Source organism: Molossus molossus, unplaced genomic scaffold, assembly GCF_014108415.1.
Source record: "Molossus molossus isolate mMolMol1 unplaced genomic scaffold, mMolMol1.p scaffold_m16_p_18, whole genome shotgun sequence".
Classification (NCBI taxonomy): domain Eukaryota; kingdom Metazoa; phylum Chordata; class Mammalia; order Chiroptera; family Molossidae; genus Molossus; species Molossus molossus.
In genome coordinates this window covers 65,701,291-65,717,573 of record NW_023425353.1, presented here as the reverse complement: position 1 = coordinate 65,717,573, position 16,283 = coordinate 65,701,291, and the positions used below count along the sequence as shown (strand labels likewise).

The following is a 16,283-nucleotide window of genomic DNA, read 5'->3' as shown; positions in this document are numbered from 1 at the left end:
CCTGTGCAGGAGACTGGCTGGTCCTCTTGGTACCACCTCCCTTTCTCCAGTCCCAGTCCAGTGTATGAGACAGGTCCTCTCTCAGGTAGTCTTCGGCATGCCGAGGCTCTCCCCTCCTGCCAAATTGGGGTCTTGTTCTGGTGCCTCAGAAGGTCTTAGGGCAGGGCCCTCTGGGGGTCCCTGGAGGTGCCGCAGGAGCGACCTCGGGTGCCAGGCCCGCAGCGTGCGGGCCCGCGGGCACCTGAGCCGCGCTTGGCGAACAAGGCGGCCCAGCGCCCGGCGCACGGGGCGCTGCAGCAGACCGTACAGGAAGGGGTGCGCCGCGAAGGCGGAGTAGGCGACCCAGGTGACGGCCACCTCGGCCTTCGCGGCCTGCGCGGCGGGGGCCAGGCACGCACAGCCGTAGGGCAGCCAGCAGGCTGCGAACTGGCCCAGGGCGAGCGCGGGGGCCAGGGCCGCTTTGCCCCCGGGAAGTCGAGGCCGGAGGGCGGGCAGCATGGAGAGGCGGCTCTCCAGGGAGTCGGAGCGCAGCCGGGCGCCGCGCGGGGGCGGCGGGGGCAGCGGGGGCCGCAGGGCAGCGCGCCGCGCCACCAGGAAGATGCTGCCGTGCGCGCCCAGCAGCAGGAAGGCGGGCAGCGCGAACGCCAGCAGCGCCCAGAGCGGCCGGAAGGGCCCCAGGCCCCCGGTCAGCACGGAGCAGCGGGCTGGCGCGGGCGGCGGCGCGGGCGGCGGCCCGAGCAGGGCGAGCGCGCCCAGCAGCGCCGCCGCGGCCCACACGGCCGTGAGCACCAGGGCGGGCGCAGGGCGCGCGCCGGGCCGCAGCGGGTGCACGATGAAGCGGCAGCGCGCCAGCCCCAGCGCGGCCACGCCGAGCGTGCAGGCGGGCACCAGCGCGGCCGAGAAGAAGCGCGTGGCGCGGCAGGGACCCGGGCCCAGGCGCACGTGGCCCAGCCCGGGCGGCGGCGCGGCCACCAGGCCCAGCGGCATGATGGAGGCGGCCGCCAGCAGGTCCACGATGCACAGGTGCATCAGGTACAGCGTCTCGCGTAGTCCAGGTGTGCGCAGCACCACCACCATCAGGGCGCCGTTGCCCAGCAGGGCTGCCGCCTCCAGGACCGCCGCCAGGATCAACCCCATGGAGCCAGTGACTTCCGTGGCCATGAACCTTGTGGCGTTGGCCATGGAGCGTTCAGACTTCAGCCTGTGCTGGGAGGCAGAAAGTGAAATGGAATGCCCTCTCCCCCTCCCCCATTCCCATCACCCATCCGTGGTTCCTCCGGCCCCTCACCTCATAGGTTGCCCAGGCTCTGGCCCTACTGTCCAGGCCCCCATCCTCTTGGAGGCTTGGCCTGCCCCATGGAGGGGTGCAAGGCTGGGACTGTGGCTCTCTCCTCTGCCCCAGCAGCTCAGCCTCTGCTGGAGATGGGACTGGCTGTCACTCTGATGTTGCCCTTTACAGACACAGAGTTGGCAAGGGAGGGGCAGGGCCTGGCGCCAGCCCCCTGGGTCCTAGCAGCTGCCAGCTGGTGGAGGCTGGAGGCTGGAGGCTGCACTGGGGAAGTGCTAGGGGTGCCTCTGGAGGGAGCCCAGAGCAGGCACAAGCTGGAGTCTGGAGAAGGACAGAAGGGGGTGGAAGCTGGGGAAGCCAGGCTCTTTCCCCGCTCGCCTCAGCCTGGAGCTTTCCACGTCTCTCTCTCAGGAGCCCTTTCTGTGGTTCTGGCTGCGGGAGGGTGACCCTGCCCTGGGCCACTGGGATACCATTTCCTTCCATTATCGCTCCAACCTAAGAGTGGTAGCAACTCCTGCTGTTGCTAATCTTTGGGTTGCCTCACCATCCCCCTTTGTGGTTCCGTTCCTTCCTGTATCAAATTCCTCTTGTCTGGCATACCTAGAGTGGTTTCTGATTTGCTGGCTGGATCTTGACTGATGCACACCCACCCTACAGTCCACTCTGCGCAGCGGAGGAAGCGGATCCTTCTAAAAAATCAGATCAGGCCATGACCCTGCTCTCAGCCCTCTAAGAGCTTCCAACATCGGCATAGACTCTCCCCATCTCTCTGACTGCACCCTCCTTCTTAGCTCCCTGCGCCCCGCGGTAGCAGTCACCTTGCTGGTCCTCCCACGTGTGGAACTGGTTTCCACCTCAGGATCTTCACATTGCTGTTTCCTCCATCAGAACGTCCTTTCCTCAGATCTGTCCATGGCTTGTCCCCTCACCTCCTTCAGGCCTCTGCTTGAGAGCGGCCTTCATTGACCATCGAACTCTTCTGAGATCATTCCACCTTCCCATCGCAGATCCTTTTGCCTGCTTTATTTTTCTTCCTGGCACTTTTCCTACCTGACACTGTATTTCATACCTGTGCACGTGCTTGTTTAGAGCCTGTTTTACTAGAATGCAAACCCCGCGAGAACAGGGACCTTGTCTGTCTTGCTCACGCTCGTGCCCCCAAAACTCATCACAGGCACATGGTCAGTATCAGTACAGTTCTAGGTGGTAGGGATTAGGGCACGGACCTCTAGGTTTGACTCACTTTCTGCTGCGGTTTAAAGGGTGCCATCCCACCTTGGCCGGTTTGGCTCAGCGGGTGGAGCGTCGGCCTGCGGTACAGAGAGACCCGGGTTTGGTTTCCGCTAAGGGCACGTACTTCGGTTGCAGTTAGTCCCCGGCCCTGGTTGGTCGTGTGGGTGGCAGCCACTCGATGTGTCCCTTCACATCGATGTTTCTCTCTCTCTCTCTCTTCCTCTCTCTTTCTCCCGCTCTATCTGAACAAAAAGTGGAAAAATGTCCTCGGGTGAGGATAAAAAAAATAAATAAATAAAAAAAATAAAGGGTGCCAGCCCAATTCTCCATTATTCAGATGAGAAAGCTGGTGCCCAGACAGGGAAGGAATGTGTCCCAGATCACGCAGCTGACTTGTACCCGGAACCCAGGTTACCTGCTTCCTAGATTCTGTTCACAGCTTGAATGTGGGCATTCACATCTAGGAGGTGAAGCTGGATTTTTGAGGCTTTTAATTAGGAGGAAGAGAAGGCATTGGCCTTCTCCCTGCTCGGTTAAGCCTGCCGGCCTGGGGCAGCCCCTGAGCCACTAGGGCCTGGGAGGGCTCAGCAAGGCCTGGCAGGAATAGCAAGTGAGAAAATGGACTGGGTGTAGGTAAACGCGGTATCGCCTCCTCCCACAACACATCAATATTACAACTAAACTACAGAACAAGGTCATTCATACCATGTGAAATCGAGCTGAATGGAAGTCCTGTAATTACAAAATTAAAGAAGAAGCCACATGGAGACTGGGGTGGGGTGGGGGGTGGAGGTGTGGCTAGGCTGGTCCCACACCCATGTGTGATAAAAAAAAATCAAGAGGGATACCCAACTTAAGGTCCTCCCTGAGGAGCAAGGGGTCCCCATCCCACACCAGGCCCCCCAACTCAGAGTTCCAGTACCAGGAAAAGAAGGCCTCATAACTTCTGGCTATAAAGACCAGCAGGAACTGAGGCTGAGGGAGGCTGAGGCTTTTGGAGTCCCAGGCAGTTCCTCTTAAAGGGCCAGAGCATGGACTTACTCAGACCCGCTCCCCCCAGGCTCCAGCATGGGGTAGGTAGCTTGAAAGGCACCAGAGACATACCAACAAGAACTGAATTGTTTGGCATAGGGGAGAGGGCTGGAGAGGCAGCTTTCTCCCGCACAGACATGCTGGTAGAAGCCATTGTGCCTTTGGTGAGCCCTTCCCCCACAGGGCAATCAGATTTGCTCAGTATCTGGGATACAGCAACCTGGCTCACACTGTTTGCCCCACCCTGGTGATTCCTAAGGCCCTGCCCCACTCAACTTTCAGGCCCACCCAAGCTGTTTCTGGTGGCTTTACCATAGGATGGACTGTCTTGGGTCCTGCTTCAGATTTTCCTAAATTATTTTAACAAACAGCACCTGGCCTCAGCGAGCCCCATACTTCTAGCTGACTGGCCCCAGAACTAGAAGCAGCCAGCCTTGGTTCACAGCTTGGCGTTGCCTGGGAACCTCCAAGACCAGCACAAGAAGCAGCCATCAGTAGATTGCTTTGTATCTTACGCCCAGTGGCCCCGGATAGAACACAGGCAGTGGCAGTCCTTGCCCCTGAGCCAGCACACCAGCGACAACTTCAGACCATGTCAGAGCACCACCACCCAACCACCTCCACAAGTGACACACTCAAGGACTCACTGGTTATGAGAGCCCTGCTGAAGTAAGTCTTGCTCTATGTGGTGGGCCTTTTACAGCTGATCCTCCAAGGGAGTCAGAGGTCAGTGGGCACAGGCAGTCCATGCAGCTGATCAGCCTGAGTGAATCCCTCCCAGACATGCCAACAGCAATCAAGACTCAATTACAACAGAAGGGTGGATAGCCCACACAAGGGGTGCACCACGAAGGCCAGCTGAGGTGACCAGGGAGGCTGTGCCACTGGACCCTGCAGGACACCTACTACAATAGGCCACCCTAGGAAGCCTAGGAGACATAGCAACTCTACCTAATACATAGAAACAAACACAGGGAGGCAGCCAAAATGGGGAGACAAAGAAACATGTCCCAAATGAAACAACAGAACAAATCTCCAGGAAAAGAACTAAATGAAATGGGAGATAAGCAATCTAACAGATGCAGAGTTCAAAACACTAGCTATAAGGATGCTCAGGAACTTACTGAGAATGTCAAGGGACTTAGTGAGAACCTCAAGAGGAGAAAATAAGGACCAGTCAGAAATGAAGGATGCACTAACTGAAATAAAGAATAATTTAGAGGGAAAAGCAAACCATCGTTTTGGAATACAAGGAAGCAAAAGACATCTAATCAGAACAAAGAATAGAAAAAAAGAAATGAGGTTAGTGAGCCTCTGGGACAACTTCAAACATACCAACATTCACATTGTGGAGGTGCCAGAAGGAGAAGAGAGAGAGCAAGAAATTGAAAACCTATTTGAAAAAATAATGACCAAAAATTTCCCTAACTTGGTGAAGGAAACAGACATATAAGTCCTGGAAGCACAGAGAGCCCCAAACAAGATGAACCCCAAGAGGCCCACACCAAGATACATCATCATCAACATGCCAAAGGTTAAAGACAATCAGAATCTTAAAAGCAGCAAGAGAAAAGCAGTTAGTTACCTCCAAGGGAGCTCCCATAAGACTGTCAGTTAATGTCTCAAAAGAAACTTTGTAGGCCAGAAAGGAGTGGCAAGAGATATTGAAAGTGATGAAAAGCAACAACCTACAACCAAGATCACTCTATCCTGCAAGCTATCATTTAGAATCCATGGATATATAAAGAGTTTCCCAGACAAGAAAAAGCTAGAGGAGTTCATCACCACCAAACCAGTGTTAAATGAAATGTTCACGAGTCTTCTCGAAGAAGAAGAACAAAAGTATGAACAATAAAATGGCAATAAATACTTATCTATCAACGATAGAATCTACAAACAAAATGAGCAAGCAAAACAGAAACAGATTTATAGATACAGAGAACTTTTTGTTGGTTGCCACATGGGAAGGGGCTGGCGGATGGGTGAAGATGAAGGAATTAAGAAGTACAAATTGGCTTTTAGATGAAACCCAAAGGGAATGGGGGAGGGAGGGCAGAAGAGATAAACCAAAGAACTTTTATGCATATATGCATAACCAATGGACACAGACAATAGTGTGGGGAAGGCAGGAGGGAGAAGGAACGGGGAGGAGGGGGTCAATGGGAGAAAAAGTGGACATCTGTAATACATTCAACAATAAAGATAAGTTTAAGAAGAAAAGAAAAAAAAAAAGAAAATGGATTGGGGAAGGCGGTAGGGAGGGAAGGGGACTAGAGTGCTTTGGAGAGTGTATGTTCCTCTAACGTCATTCAACTAAATTAATAAGCTTTGTAGTGTAACTGTTTTTTTTTTTTTTCTTAATTTACCAAAAAGCACCAGATGAAGTATAAACCAGAAACTGGCTTCCTACAGCAGATGGGTGGGATGGAGTGAAGGGGTTGGGGATGAACACTCTTCTGAGCACTATCTTTTTTTTTTTTTTATCCTCACCCGAGGATATTTTTCCATTTTTTGTACAGATAGAGTGGGAGGGAGAGAGAGGAAGGAGAGAGAGAGAGAAACATCGACGTGAAGGGACACATCAAGTGGTTGCCACCCGCACGACCAACCAGGGCCGGGGACAAACTGCAACCGAAGTACGTGCCCTTAGCGGGAACCGAACCCGGGTCTCTCCGGACCGCAGGCCGACGCTCTAACCGCTGAGCCAAACTGGCCAGGGCCTGAGCACTATTTTTGTATAGATTGGACTTTTTGAAACTATGTAAATGTTCTGTGTATTTAAAAACAAATCAATGAAGATGAGGAAAACCTCCGAGAGGTGAATTAAACAGAAAGAAATGAACCTACCTGTATTTCAAGTGAATAACAACCCCACTGGAGGGAAATAACTAACTAATCCAAGTAACATTTCAACTGTTTTAAACTCATTGACCTCAGTCTAAAGACAAAATGATCCTCTTGAAGAAGATTCAGTAAATCTTGAGCTCGGCTTAGAAAGTTTACTCTTCACAGTGGCCTGGGTATAACGATTCTGAATCTCCTTTTTGTGTGGGATTGAGTGAACAAGTAAATGCAATGATGTTGATGGAAACCAAGACTCTTACTCTTCGGGAAGGGAAGTATAGATATGGACCTGGGGACGAATGAAAGAAGCCTGTGGTGTTGGGTGAGAGCTGGAGGAAGAGCTAGAGGTAGATGTGCTTGTTTGTTTACATATATATACTTCCCAGCATTTAATTTTTTTTATTTTTATCCTTACCCAAGGACATTTTTTGCATTTATCTTCAGATAGATTGGGAGAGTGAGAGGGGGAAGAGAGAGAGAGGAACATCAATGTGAGAGAGACACATCAAGTGGCTGCCACCCACACAACCCCAACTGGGGTTGGGGACAAACTGCAACCAAGGTACGTGCCCTTAGCGGGAACCGAACCCGGGACTCTCTGGTCCTCGGGCCAGGGCTAGACTTCCCAGCATTAAAAAAAACAACTATGAGCCCTGGCCAGTTTGCCTCAGCGGTTAGAGCGTCGGCCTGCGGTCTAGAGAGACCCGGGTTCGGTTCCCGCTAAGGGCACGTACTTCGGTTGCAGTTTGTCCCCGGTCCTGGTTGGTCATGCGGGTGGCAGCCACTTGATGTGTCCCTTCACATCGATGTTTCTCTCTCTCTCTCCCTTCCTCTCTCTCCCTCCCACTCTATCTGTACAAAAAATGGAAAAATATCCTCGGGTGAGGATAAAAAACAAAACAAAAAACTATGACACCCAGTACCGAAAAGCATACCTACTCCCCAGATCATGGACTCTAAATACCATTTCCTACTCTAGGGAACTAGGGCTCCCTGGAGAAATGGCTGGTTCCAGGATTGTGCAGGATGAGCCTGGAACATCTTATGATGCCAGGAAGGGAGGAAATGCTCAGCAATAAGGGAGGCATGGAAGTCAGCTTGAAAGACTCTGTGTGCCAAATCTGGGATGACCTGAGGCTCCAAATAAAGATGACAGCAACGATTTTAACCCATGGCCTACAACAAGAACCCACAGGTCCATACTGATAATAAAGAAATGGGAATATTAATTAAATATTGGCCTGGCCAGTGTGGCTCAGTGGTTGAGCGTTGACCCATGCACCATGAGCGGGGGCACATGCCCAAGTTGTGGGCCCCATCCCCAATAGGGGGCATGAGGGGGCGGCCAATTGATGTTCTCTCTTATTGATGTTTCTGTCTCTCTCTTCCTCTCTAAAATCAATAAAGAGAAAAAAAAATAAAAAAAGAAAGAAAGGAATTTGAAAACTTCATTTGCAACCATCTTTGTGAAAATGGGTTCAAGTTACTGATTTAAGTAAAAACCAGTGGATTTTTGGGTTGGTGGGTGACAGAGGATGAGGAATGGAACGTTTACACCTCAAAACATTTGCCCACAGATTACTGATTACAAAGGAGAGAAATGGTAACATTCCAGTGAAGAGACCTAGTATGGAGCCACTACCTTAATTAAGCAATCAAAGTTCACGTCACCAACCAAGGGGACGTGTCCCTCCTGACAGATTGCCCCGAGGAGACATCATTCATGTAGGTTATTTTCCCACTCAAACCATAGTACCTGAACCTAATCATGACAAAGCATCAGACAATTCAAGGAAGATATATTATAAAACGACTGGTCCTAACCTCAGGAGTGTCAAGAATATCAAAGTCATGGTAGATAAAAAAGGCTGAGAAATGGTTTCAGATCAAAGGGAACGAAGGAGAAATGATGACTAGATGCTGTATGTGACCTTCAGCTGGGTCCTGACCTGCTCTCTGGCACCCACACCCTCCTGTCTGGATTGGGTCAACTGGGGTGCTAACAGGCATCCATTCACGATGGCAGAGCTGGGCCCCTGGGGTACATGCTCAGCTCCTTTAGAACGTGCAGCTGTAAGACAGCGATGCTGAGACAGGAACAATGCTTGGTTTGCATGGCTACGTCTGGGCTAGCACACAGAATCTCCAGGTGGGTCCCCAAATGACCCAACAGTGCTGAGTTGGTGGTGAGGGTCGTCATTGGAGGCTCAAGGATCAGAGGAGGTGAGGTTATGCAGTGATGGACATGGAGGGACCCGGGTGAGTGTGGGGCCCGAGCTGCTGTGTGCTGTGGTTGGTCCCTGTGGAGAGAAAGGGGACCCGGGCTTGTGTGGCTGCAGCAAAGACAAGCAGAGCCTGGGGGTGAGCGAATAGAATGTTTAATAAACTTGCGTGAAGTTCAGCCTACATGAGTGATCACACCTCTCCATGGACAGTCTGGGCCCGGGTGGACTGCCCACTCATAGCCGGTGCCCTTCTAACTACACAACCTCGACTAGGCTGCTGCACTGTGGCCCAGTAATGACGCCAGCTCCTGGCTCCCATCACCTTAGCAGGCGAGACTGGGCCCACAGCCATGCCAGGGCTAGCGAGGACTGGGGCGAGCGGCGATCACGGGCTGGGACGCGGCAGGGAGATCTGCGAGCACGAGGGGTGATATGGGGGCACTAGATATGGGCAAGAAGATGGAGACTGCCCGTGTCCCCAGCAGGGCCGGGGCGGGGCGGGGCGCTCGGAGGCGCACCCCCGGCAGGTAGCGGCGGGGCGGGGCGCTCGGAGGCGCACCTCCGGCAGGTAGCGGCGGGGCGGGGCGGGGCGGGGGCGCTCGGAGGCGCACCTCCGGCAGGTAGCGGCGGGGCGGGGCGGGGCGGGGCGGGGGCGCTCAGAGGCGCATCTCCAGCAGGGCCGGGGCGGGGGCGCTCGGAGGCGCACCTCCAGCAGGTAGCGGCGGGGCGGGGGCGCTCGGAGGCGCACCTCCAGCAGGTAGCGGCGGGGCGGGGCGGGGGCGCTCGGAGGCGCACCTCCAGCAGGTAGCGGCGGGGCGGGGCGGGGGCGCTCGGAGGCGCACCTCCAGCAGGTAGCGGCGGGGCGGGGCGGGGGCGCTCGGAGGCGCACCTCCAGCAGGTAGCGGCGGGGCGGGGCGGGGGCGCTCAGAGGCGCACCTCCAGCAGGTAGCGGCGGGGCGGGGCGGGGGCGCTCGGAGGCGCACCTCCAGCAGGTAGCGGCGGGGCGGGGCGGGGCGGGGGCGCTCAGAGGCGCACCTCCAGCAGGTAGCGGCGGGGCGGGGCGGGGCGGGGCGGGGCGGGGGCGCTCAGAGGCGCACCTCCAGCAGGGCCGGGGCGGGGGCGCTCAGAGGCGCACCTCCAGCAGGTAGCGGCGGGGCGGGGCGGGGGCGCTCAGAGGCGCACCTCCAGCAGGTAGCGGCGGGGCGGGGCGGGGGCGCTCGGAGGCGCACCTCCAGCAGGTAGCGGCGGGGCGGGGGCGCTCAGAGGCGCACCTCCAGCAGGTAGCGGCGGGGCGGAGCGCTCAGAGGCGCACCTCCAGCAGGGCCGGGGCGGGGGCGCTCGGAGGCGCACCTCCAGCAGGTAGCGGCGGGGCGGGGCGGGGGCGCTCAGAGGCGCACCTCCAGCAGGGCCGGGGCGGGGGCGCTCAGAGGCGCACCTCCAGCAGGGCCGGGGCGGGGGCGCTCGGAGGCGCACCTCCAGCAGGGCCGGGGCGGGGGCGCTCAGAGGCGCACCTCCAGCAGGGCCGGGGCGGGGGCGCTCAGAGGCGCACCTCCAGCAGGTAGCGGCGGGGCGGGGCGGGGGCGCTCAGAGGCGCACCTCCAGCAGGTAGCGGCGGGGCGGGGCGGGGGCGCTCAGAGGCGCACCTCCAGCAGGGCCGGGGCGGGGGCGCTCGGAGGCGCACCTCCAGCAGGGCCGGGGCGGGGGCGCTCGGAGGCGCACCTCCAGCAGGGCCGGGGCGGGGGCGCTCAGAGGCGCACCTCCAGCAGGTAGCGCAAGCAGCACTGGCTCTCCTGGTAGATGAGGTACTCGCTCTGGGAGAAGGAGGAATGCCTGAACTCCGGGCAGGGCGCGGGCCGGCCCTGGGGCACTGCCACTCGCTGGCCGTCCAGCTCCAGCTCTGTGTCCTGGGTTGGATCTGCAGTGTACAGCAAGGCCAGGGGTCACCCAAGGGTCACTGGTCCTTGGTCTCGCCGGTCTGTCAGTTCCGCCCCTATGCTCTTCACTTCTGCCACAGGGAATGCCCGCACATCCCCACCTTGCCAACTTCCAAATCACTGCACAGGCTGGGCCTTCTGCCTGGACTGGCCTCCACCCCCATTTCTCTGCCTGGGAAACACCTCTTCCCATGCTGTCAGTGACACTCCTCTTTGAAGCCCTCCTGGGTGCCCAGGAGCGACTTGCTGAAGGACAAAATGAATGAGGGCAGGGAGGAACCCGGCTTCTTGCCCCTCCTCTGCCCCGGGTCCATTCGCCTCCTCCCTGAAAGCACCCTGGTCCCTTGTCCCAGCACCACCTCTATCCAGAGGCCTGCGCAGCTTCTCAGGACTGGGACTCACCAGGCTCTGTGTGGCCTCGGGCGATGACGCTGTCGAAGCCGGGAGGTGGCTGCTTCAGGCTGGAATCATCACTGGTGATGTGGTGCTCTCTGCCCAGTGCCACTTCACTCAGGAACATGTAGCCGATGTGGTGGGCCCCACAGGACATGCCAGTAACTGGGGGACACAGAAGTTTAGGCTGGAAAGCCCGGTGCTCCTGCCCGGCGGCCGGGGTCCCTCTGCTGCACCGCTGCCTCCTCTCACTGCTGCCCCAACACAGAAAGGTGCCCACTCTTCCCTCCTTAGAGACTCTTCCCTCCTTAGAGACATCCCTGGTTCTGGCCATGCTCCCTCCCATCGCTCTCCTCCACTCCGGGCTCCGGGGCCAGGCCCTGGCACCGCCTGCGCCCTCACCAAGGTCATCCTTAGCCTCCCAGGGACCAAATCCGCGGTAGAGGCTTTGCTCTCTGCCCGCTCCGCTGATTTTGCCACTAGCACCCTTAACCGTATCCGGGGACCCCTGCTCTCCCGAGGCTGCCCTCCGCTCTTTCTTAGGCTCCGCTGCCCTCCTGCTAGACCCATTGGCCTTGGCAACCTCAGAGGTCCTAGAACTTCAGCTGCACCTGCCCTTGACCTTACTGTCTTGGATGGGTGGGTTGGGGTTGTCCCCAATGATGGGGTCAGGCTGGACTGAGGAGCCAGTCTGGTGAGGTCCCATCAGTGAAGACACCTCTGGACAGAAACTTGAGGGTCATGAGGACACCCTGGGCCCTTTCCCACATACTGCCGACTACCTACTACATGTCCCTCTCACGGATTCTCTCCTCCCCCACCTCTGCTGTGCTGGCCTAGGTGCCCATCACATCTGGCCTGATGAGGGCACCACCTCCCTGCAGCCTCTGGCCTCTGCCACCCTCCCCATGGCTACAGCCACTGAGGTCCTGCTGTATCCAAGTCCAAACTGGCTCCACACTGCTCTCGGATAAGGTCCCCAGGATCCCGCCAGCCCCCAAGCCCCTGCCCACACAGGCCTTTGCTCTGAGCGTCACTGTCAGGCCCTGCGCAGCACCAGTCCCTGTGCCACCCGGAGCTGTTTACCTGGTACAGCCCTCCCTCACCGCCTCCAGGTCTGGTCGGCACACTCACTCTATCCGCATGCCTTCTCTAGAAAGCTCTCCCTGAGTTCCCCCGAACCCCAGCATGCTTCATTCAGGGTTCCTCTCCCGGGCCTGCACACACTGGGTACACTCTGGGCCCATCCTCCTCAGTCCCCATGCCCACCCAGAGCTGGGCCCAGGGGGCACCTCACCATAGCCAGCTGACTTGCTGTTCTCCGAGGCAAAGTAGATGCCCTTGCCAACGCGGCCGCCAGAATGTGGCATGATGCGGAGCCCACTGGTGAGGATGGCGGCCACCACAGCCACGTTGGTGCCATGCCACAGGAGCTTCCGATTACCCAGCTTGTAGTGGGCCTGAAACCTGTCTCCCTGAGGGTGGGAGGTGGGAAAGAGAGAGCCATGCCATCCCAGCTCAGGTGCTTCTCCCTGCTGTTCCGAGGGTCTGGCCAAGGCCTGGGGCCCTCTGGTCGCTCACACCTGCATGCGTGCACTCAAGCCCCAAGCCTAGCGGAAACCGGACACGGTTGGGAAGAAGACTCAGCCGGGGACGCATGAGCCAAGATCATCCATCTCCCTGAGTCAGCGGGGCAGGGGAGGGCTTTGGGGACTCTCGCTCACCTCCCCTTCTCGCTTCACTTTCCAAACATGCTGAAGAGCAGGGCACCTGTAGTTGTTGCCAGTCTGCGTTAAGTAAGTATGGACCACCTGCAGGGAGAGCAGAAGCTTGGCCCCAAGACTGAGACATGGAGGAACCCCACCGGTCCTCCTAGCCAGAGCTCTCCTCAAGTAGAGACACAGGGAGCAAGGCCAAGGGTGAGGGACTCCTCTGGGCACCGGCGGGCAGACGGGCAGCGAGACAGTGCCCACTGTTAGCCCCGGTCCTCTGTGGGGCCCAGCCCACCTTGTACTCGGTCTCCTCTGGGTCCAGCAGCTGGAGCTGGCACTTGAGGAGCTGGTAGTCTCGGTCCAGGGGGTGTGGCACCTCTGGCACCTCCTCCTCCTCCTCAGGGGCTGCCTGGAGGGTCTGGGCCAGCTCGATGTCCGCCAGCACCTAAGGTGACGGGCACCGGCAGCTTGCCTGTCCACTTGTCCACCCACCGCCCCTGCCTCCCACATGACTGGGGCCACGGCCACCCCACTCCTCGGCCTGCCTGGTCACTCCCATCCCATCTCTCTGTCCTTTGGCCTGCCCATCACAGTCCTCTCTACCCTCATGGCCTCCTGTCCCCCATCTGCCTTGACCAGCCTTTGGCCTGGTCCCCTCCGGCCTTTGGCCCCCTCCGGCCCACCTGCCAGCCTCACCAGCAGCATGTCCTTTTTGGCCTGCAGAAGCTCCAGGGAGTTGATGGGTGGTGGCCGGCTGCGGCCAAAGTTGTGCGGGATGACGGTGTAGAAGTGGGAGGATAGCTCCTCCAGGCTGCGGCCACCGTCTGTGGGGGCTCGCAGGGCCTCCTCCAGCGCCTCCAAGGCCTCAAAGCCCCGTGCAATCTGCTGCTTGCTCAACTTTCCCAGGGGCATCTTCTTCACATCTAGGGAATTGGAGAGAGTGGGGAGATTCAGCCCCCTGCCACCCCTGGACCCCTGCCACCCTGTCTGGCCCCACTGCCCTCACCCAGGTTCATGAGGGCCATGGCATCCTTGAACATGTCCTTGCTGAAGATGTTGGTGATGAGCTTCTGTGTGGCTGCGTCCAGGGAGCAGGGCCGCACCCGCTGAGCCACAGTCTTCACTGGGCCTCCGTCCACCTAGGGGCAGAGGGTACACGGAGGGCAGGAGCGGCTGAGCAGGGCAGCTGACTGGAGCAGGGCCAGCACAGGCTAGAGACTGGCCAGACCAGGAGGTCGCACAGCGGGCAGTGGCAGTGCACAGGCGCTGGGTCTCTGGGCTCCCTCCCTCAGCCCAGGGCCCTCCCACTCTCCCTGGCCCCTTCACCATCACGACAGCTTCCTGGGCCTCGTCCTCTCCTTGCACTTCGATCAGTGTGTACTTGCCAGGGTGGGCCACAAAGTGGTCCCGCTCCGCCCAGTTGTTCTTGGTCTTGTCCCGAAATTTCTTCTCAAAGTCCTTCTTTGCATCCTCCAGTAATGAGAAGTAGCTGAGCTTCGATTGGCCCATCTCTCCCTGCAAGCGACAGCCTTCAGGGGTGTGCCCGCCGCAGAGCTCACCACAACACTTGTTGGCCTCTGTGGTGCCACGTGGTCAGCATCTGTGGCCTTTTCTGCTGCGGGGACCCTGGCAGCAGAAGGCCTGTCTGAGCAGGGAGAGGTGAGGGGAGGCGGGGACAGGGTGGGCACTCACCACTCGGCCCCAGCGGTTCCAGCAGGCGAAGCGCCCCCCCTCCTCCAGCAGCTGAATGATGTAGAACTTGTTGTTGTTGTTCCCGATGTTGGTCTGGTTCAGGGTGCAGTCATAGTCTCCATGCACCTGGGCCGCAGGGGGCGTGGGCAGGGCAGACTGGTGTAAGCTGCCCTGGGCGGTCGGGCCAGAGCCCAGCTGAACCCTGAGTGTCTGACTGTTCTAGGTCATCAGAGGAGGGCCTGTCCGGGAAGGCTTGAGGGGGCCAGAGTTCCACCCTGGGGGACGAAGTCTGAGGGGACATGTAAACTGGGGTAGTGGGGGAGGTTCTGGGAGGACATGGCTGTGCTCTGGGTGGGGAATTGAGGGAGACATGGTTCTGCCCTGCGAGGTCTCACAAGGACACAGCCCTGTCCTATGAGGGATCGTAGGGGGACATAGCCCTACCCTGTGGGACTGGTTTAAGGGAACATAGGTGAGCCCTGGAGAAAGTTAGAGAGTCAGAGCCCAGCTTTAAGTATGGTAGAAGAAAGCCCGAGACGCCTAGGGGACTGCCCTGTGGTCCAAGGAGCAGACATGAGCTGCCCAGATCTGATGGATGTAGCCCTGCCCGACCTTTGGGGTCTTGGGAGGCCATAGCTTACTTGGGAACCTTGAGCTATGTCGCCAGAGCCAAGCTCTAGTGGAGTGTACTTATACCTAGGAGGGAGCAGGCTCTTGGCCTGGCAGGGGACTACAGCTTACCTGAGTACCCGAGCTGTGGCTGAGTGGACACGAGGGGTCCACTCGGACGACGCGCTTCTCTTTGGGTGCAGCCCTGAGGGCCTCGGCAGTGGAATGGAAGCTGTCCTCCTCTGTCCCCTGCTGTCCCTTCTTCTTCTTCTTCTCAGGACCCTCACGCTGCACAGGGGGCTTGCGCTTGGGAGCCATGGCTGTTTTGGGGCACAGAGAAGGCCTTCAAGCTTCCTTGGCCTCTGTACCCCACCTGGCAGGCACAGCACCAATCTGCCCAGCGCTGAGTTTGCCTTTCGGTGAGCTCCCACTGCTCCCCTACCTCCATTCTGCATTCCCAGCTCCAGATCAAAACCAGTTCTCCATACCCCAGATATGCCCTTGTCCCTGTTCCAGGGGCCGGGCCGGGACCCTGCCCACTCAGCTCACTTCAGTGAGGGAAGAGTGGTTCCCTCCCCTCTCTGGGTCTCCAGTTTGTCCAGGTGGTAGAGAAAGTGAAAGAAGAGTCTTCCCTCTCACTGTGGGCTCCCCCCCCCCCTTCTCAGCTACTTCTGACCAGGCATGGAATCTGGGCTGAGTCACCCCAGCTATGGAGCAGAGTGGGCAGTGGCTGTTGGGGCAGCACCCTGGGGCCAGATCTGTTCCTCCAGAGCTTGGGACCCAGTGACACAGAACCCTTTCCCAGGGAGCTCAGTAGTTCTGGGGTACCAGCAAGGGGCCCAGACCAGTGGCCTTGAATTGCCAGTGAGCAAGTTCAGTCCCTCCCTGCCCTGCCCAGCCCAGCAAAGGACTCTGGACCGGGGCCATAGGGCACTCACCTAAGAGAAGCAGGACCTGGGAGAGATGGCTCCCACAGGGCCCAGTATCAGGACCTCCCACAGCAACCCCAGCTCTAGGGCCCCTCTAGCAACCCTCTGTAAGCCTTAGGTGTGACTCAGGGAGGGACTTCCTGACAATAGCCAGAGGCGGGGAAAAGCTGAAGTTGTTGTGGTGTAGGATTCTAGTTCTGTGGCCAGTGGTTGGGTGAGTCAGAGGCCGCGTCAGGGACATGTGCAGCCTGCCCCACGAATGGGTGGATATTTGATATGGACACTGCAAAGGCCCAGAGGACTGACGCGCTCTTGGGGCTGCTCCTTTGGCCTGGGACGCATATGCCATATCTGTCCACCAGTTGCCCAGTGACCTTGGTCTTAGGTGTGGG

General features: G+C 58.1%; 2 protein-coding genes across 2 annotated transcripts; both read right to left on the bottom strand.

The window, feature by feature from the left end:
* Positions 1–81: 81 nt before the first annotated feature.
* On the bottom strand, positions 82–1,348 carry GPR62 (G protein-coupled receptor 62). The gene is made up of 2 exons (XM_036266324.1): positions 1,289–1,348; positions 82–1,206 (listed from the first exon to the last, which is right to left on the bottom strand). Exon 2 carries the CDS (start codon positions 1,180–1,182, stop codon positions 82–84), a length of 1,101 nt encoding a protein of 366 aa, XP_036122217.1. The 5' UTR covers positions 1,183–1,206; positions 1,289–1,348.
* A 9,013-nt stretch (positions 1,349–10,361) lies between these two features.
* PARP3 (poly(ADP-ribose) polymerase family member 3) lies at positions 10,362–16,037 on the bottom strand. The gene is made up of 11 exons (XM_036266766.1): positions 15,901–16,037; positions 15,095–15,282; positions 14,354–14,479; positions 13,988–14,176; positions 13,668–13,800; positions 13,358–13,584; positions 12,957–13,106; positions 12,674–12,760; positions 12,247–12,424; positions 10,959–11,114; positions 10,362–10,537 (listed from the first exon to the last, which is right to left on the bottom strand). The coding sequence occupies exons 2-11, from the start codon at positions 15,278–15,280 to the stop codon at positions 10,368–10,370; spliced, it is 1,602 nt and encodes a 533-aa protein (XP_036122659.1). The 5' UTR covers positions 15,281–15,282; positions 15,901–16,037; the 3' UTR covers positions 10,362–10,367.
* Positions 16,038–16,283: the final 246 nt, after the last annotated feature.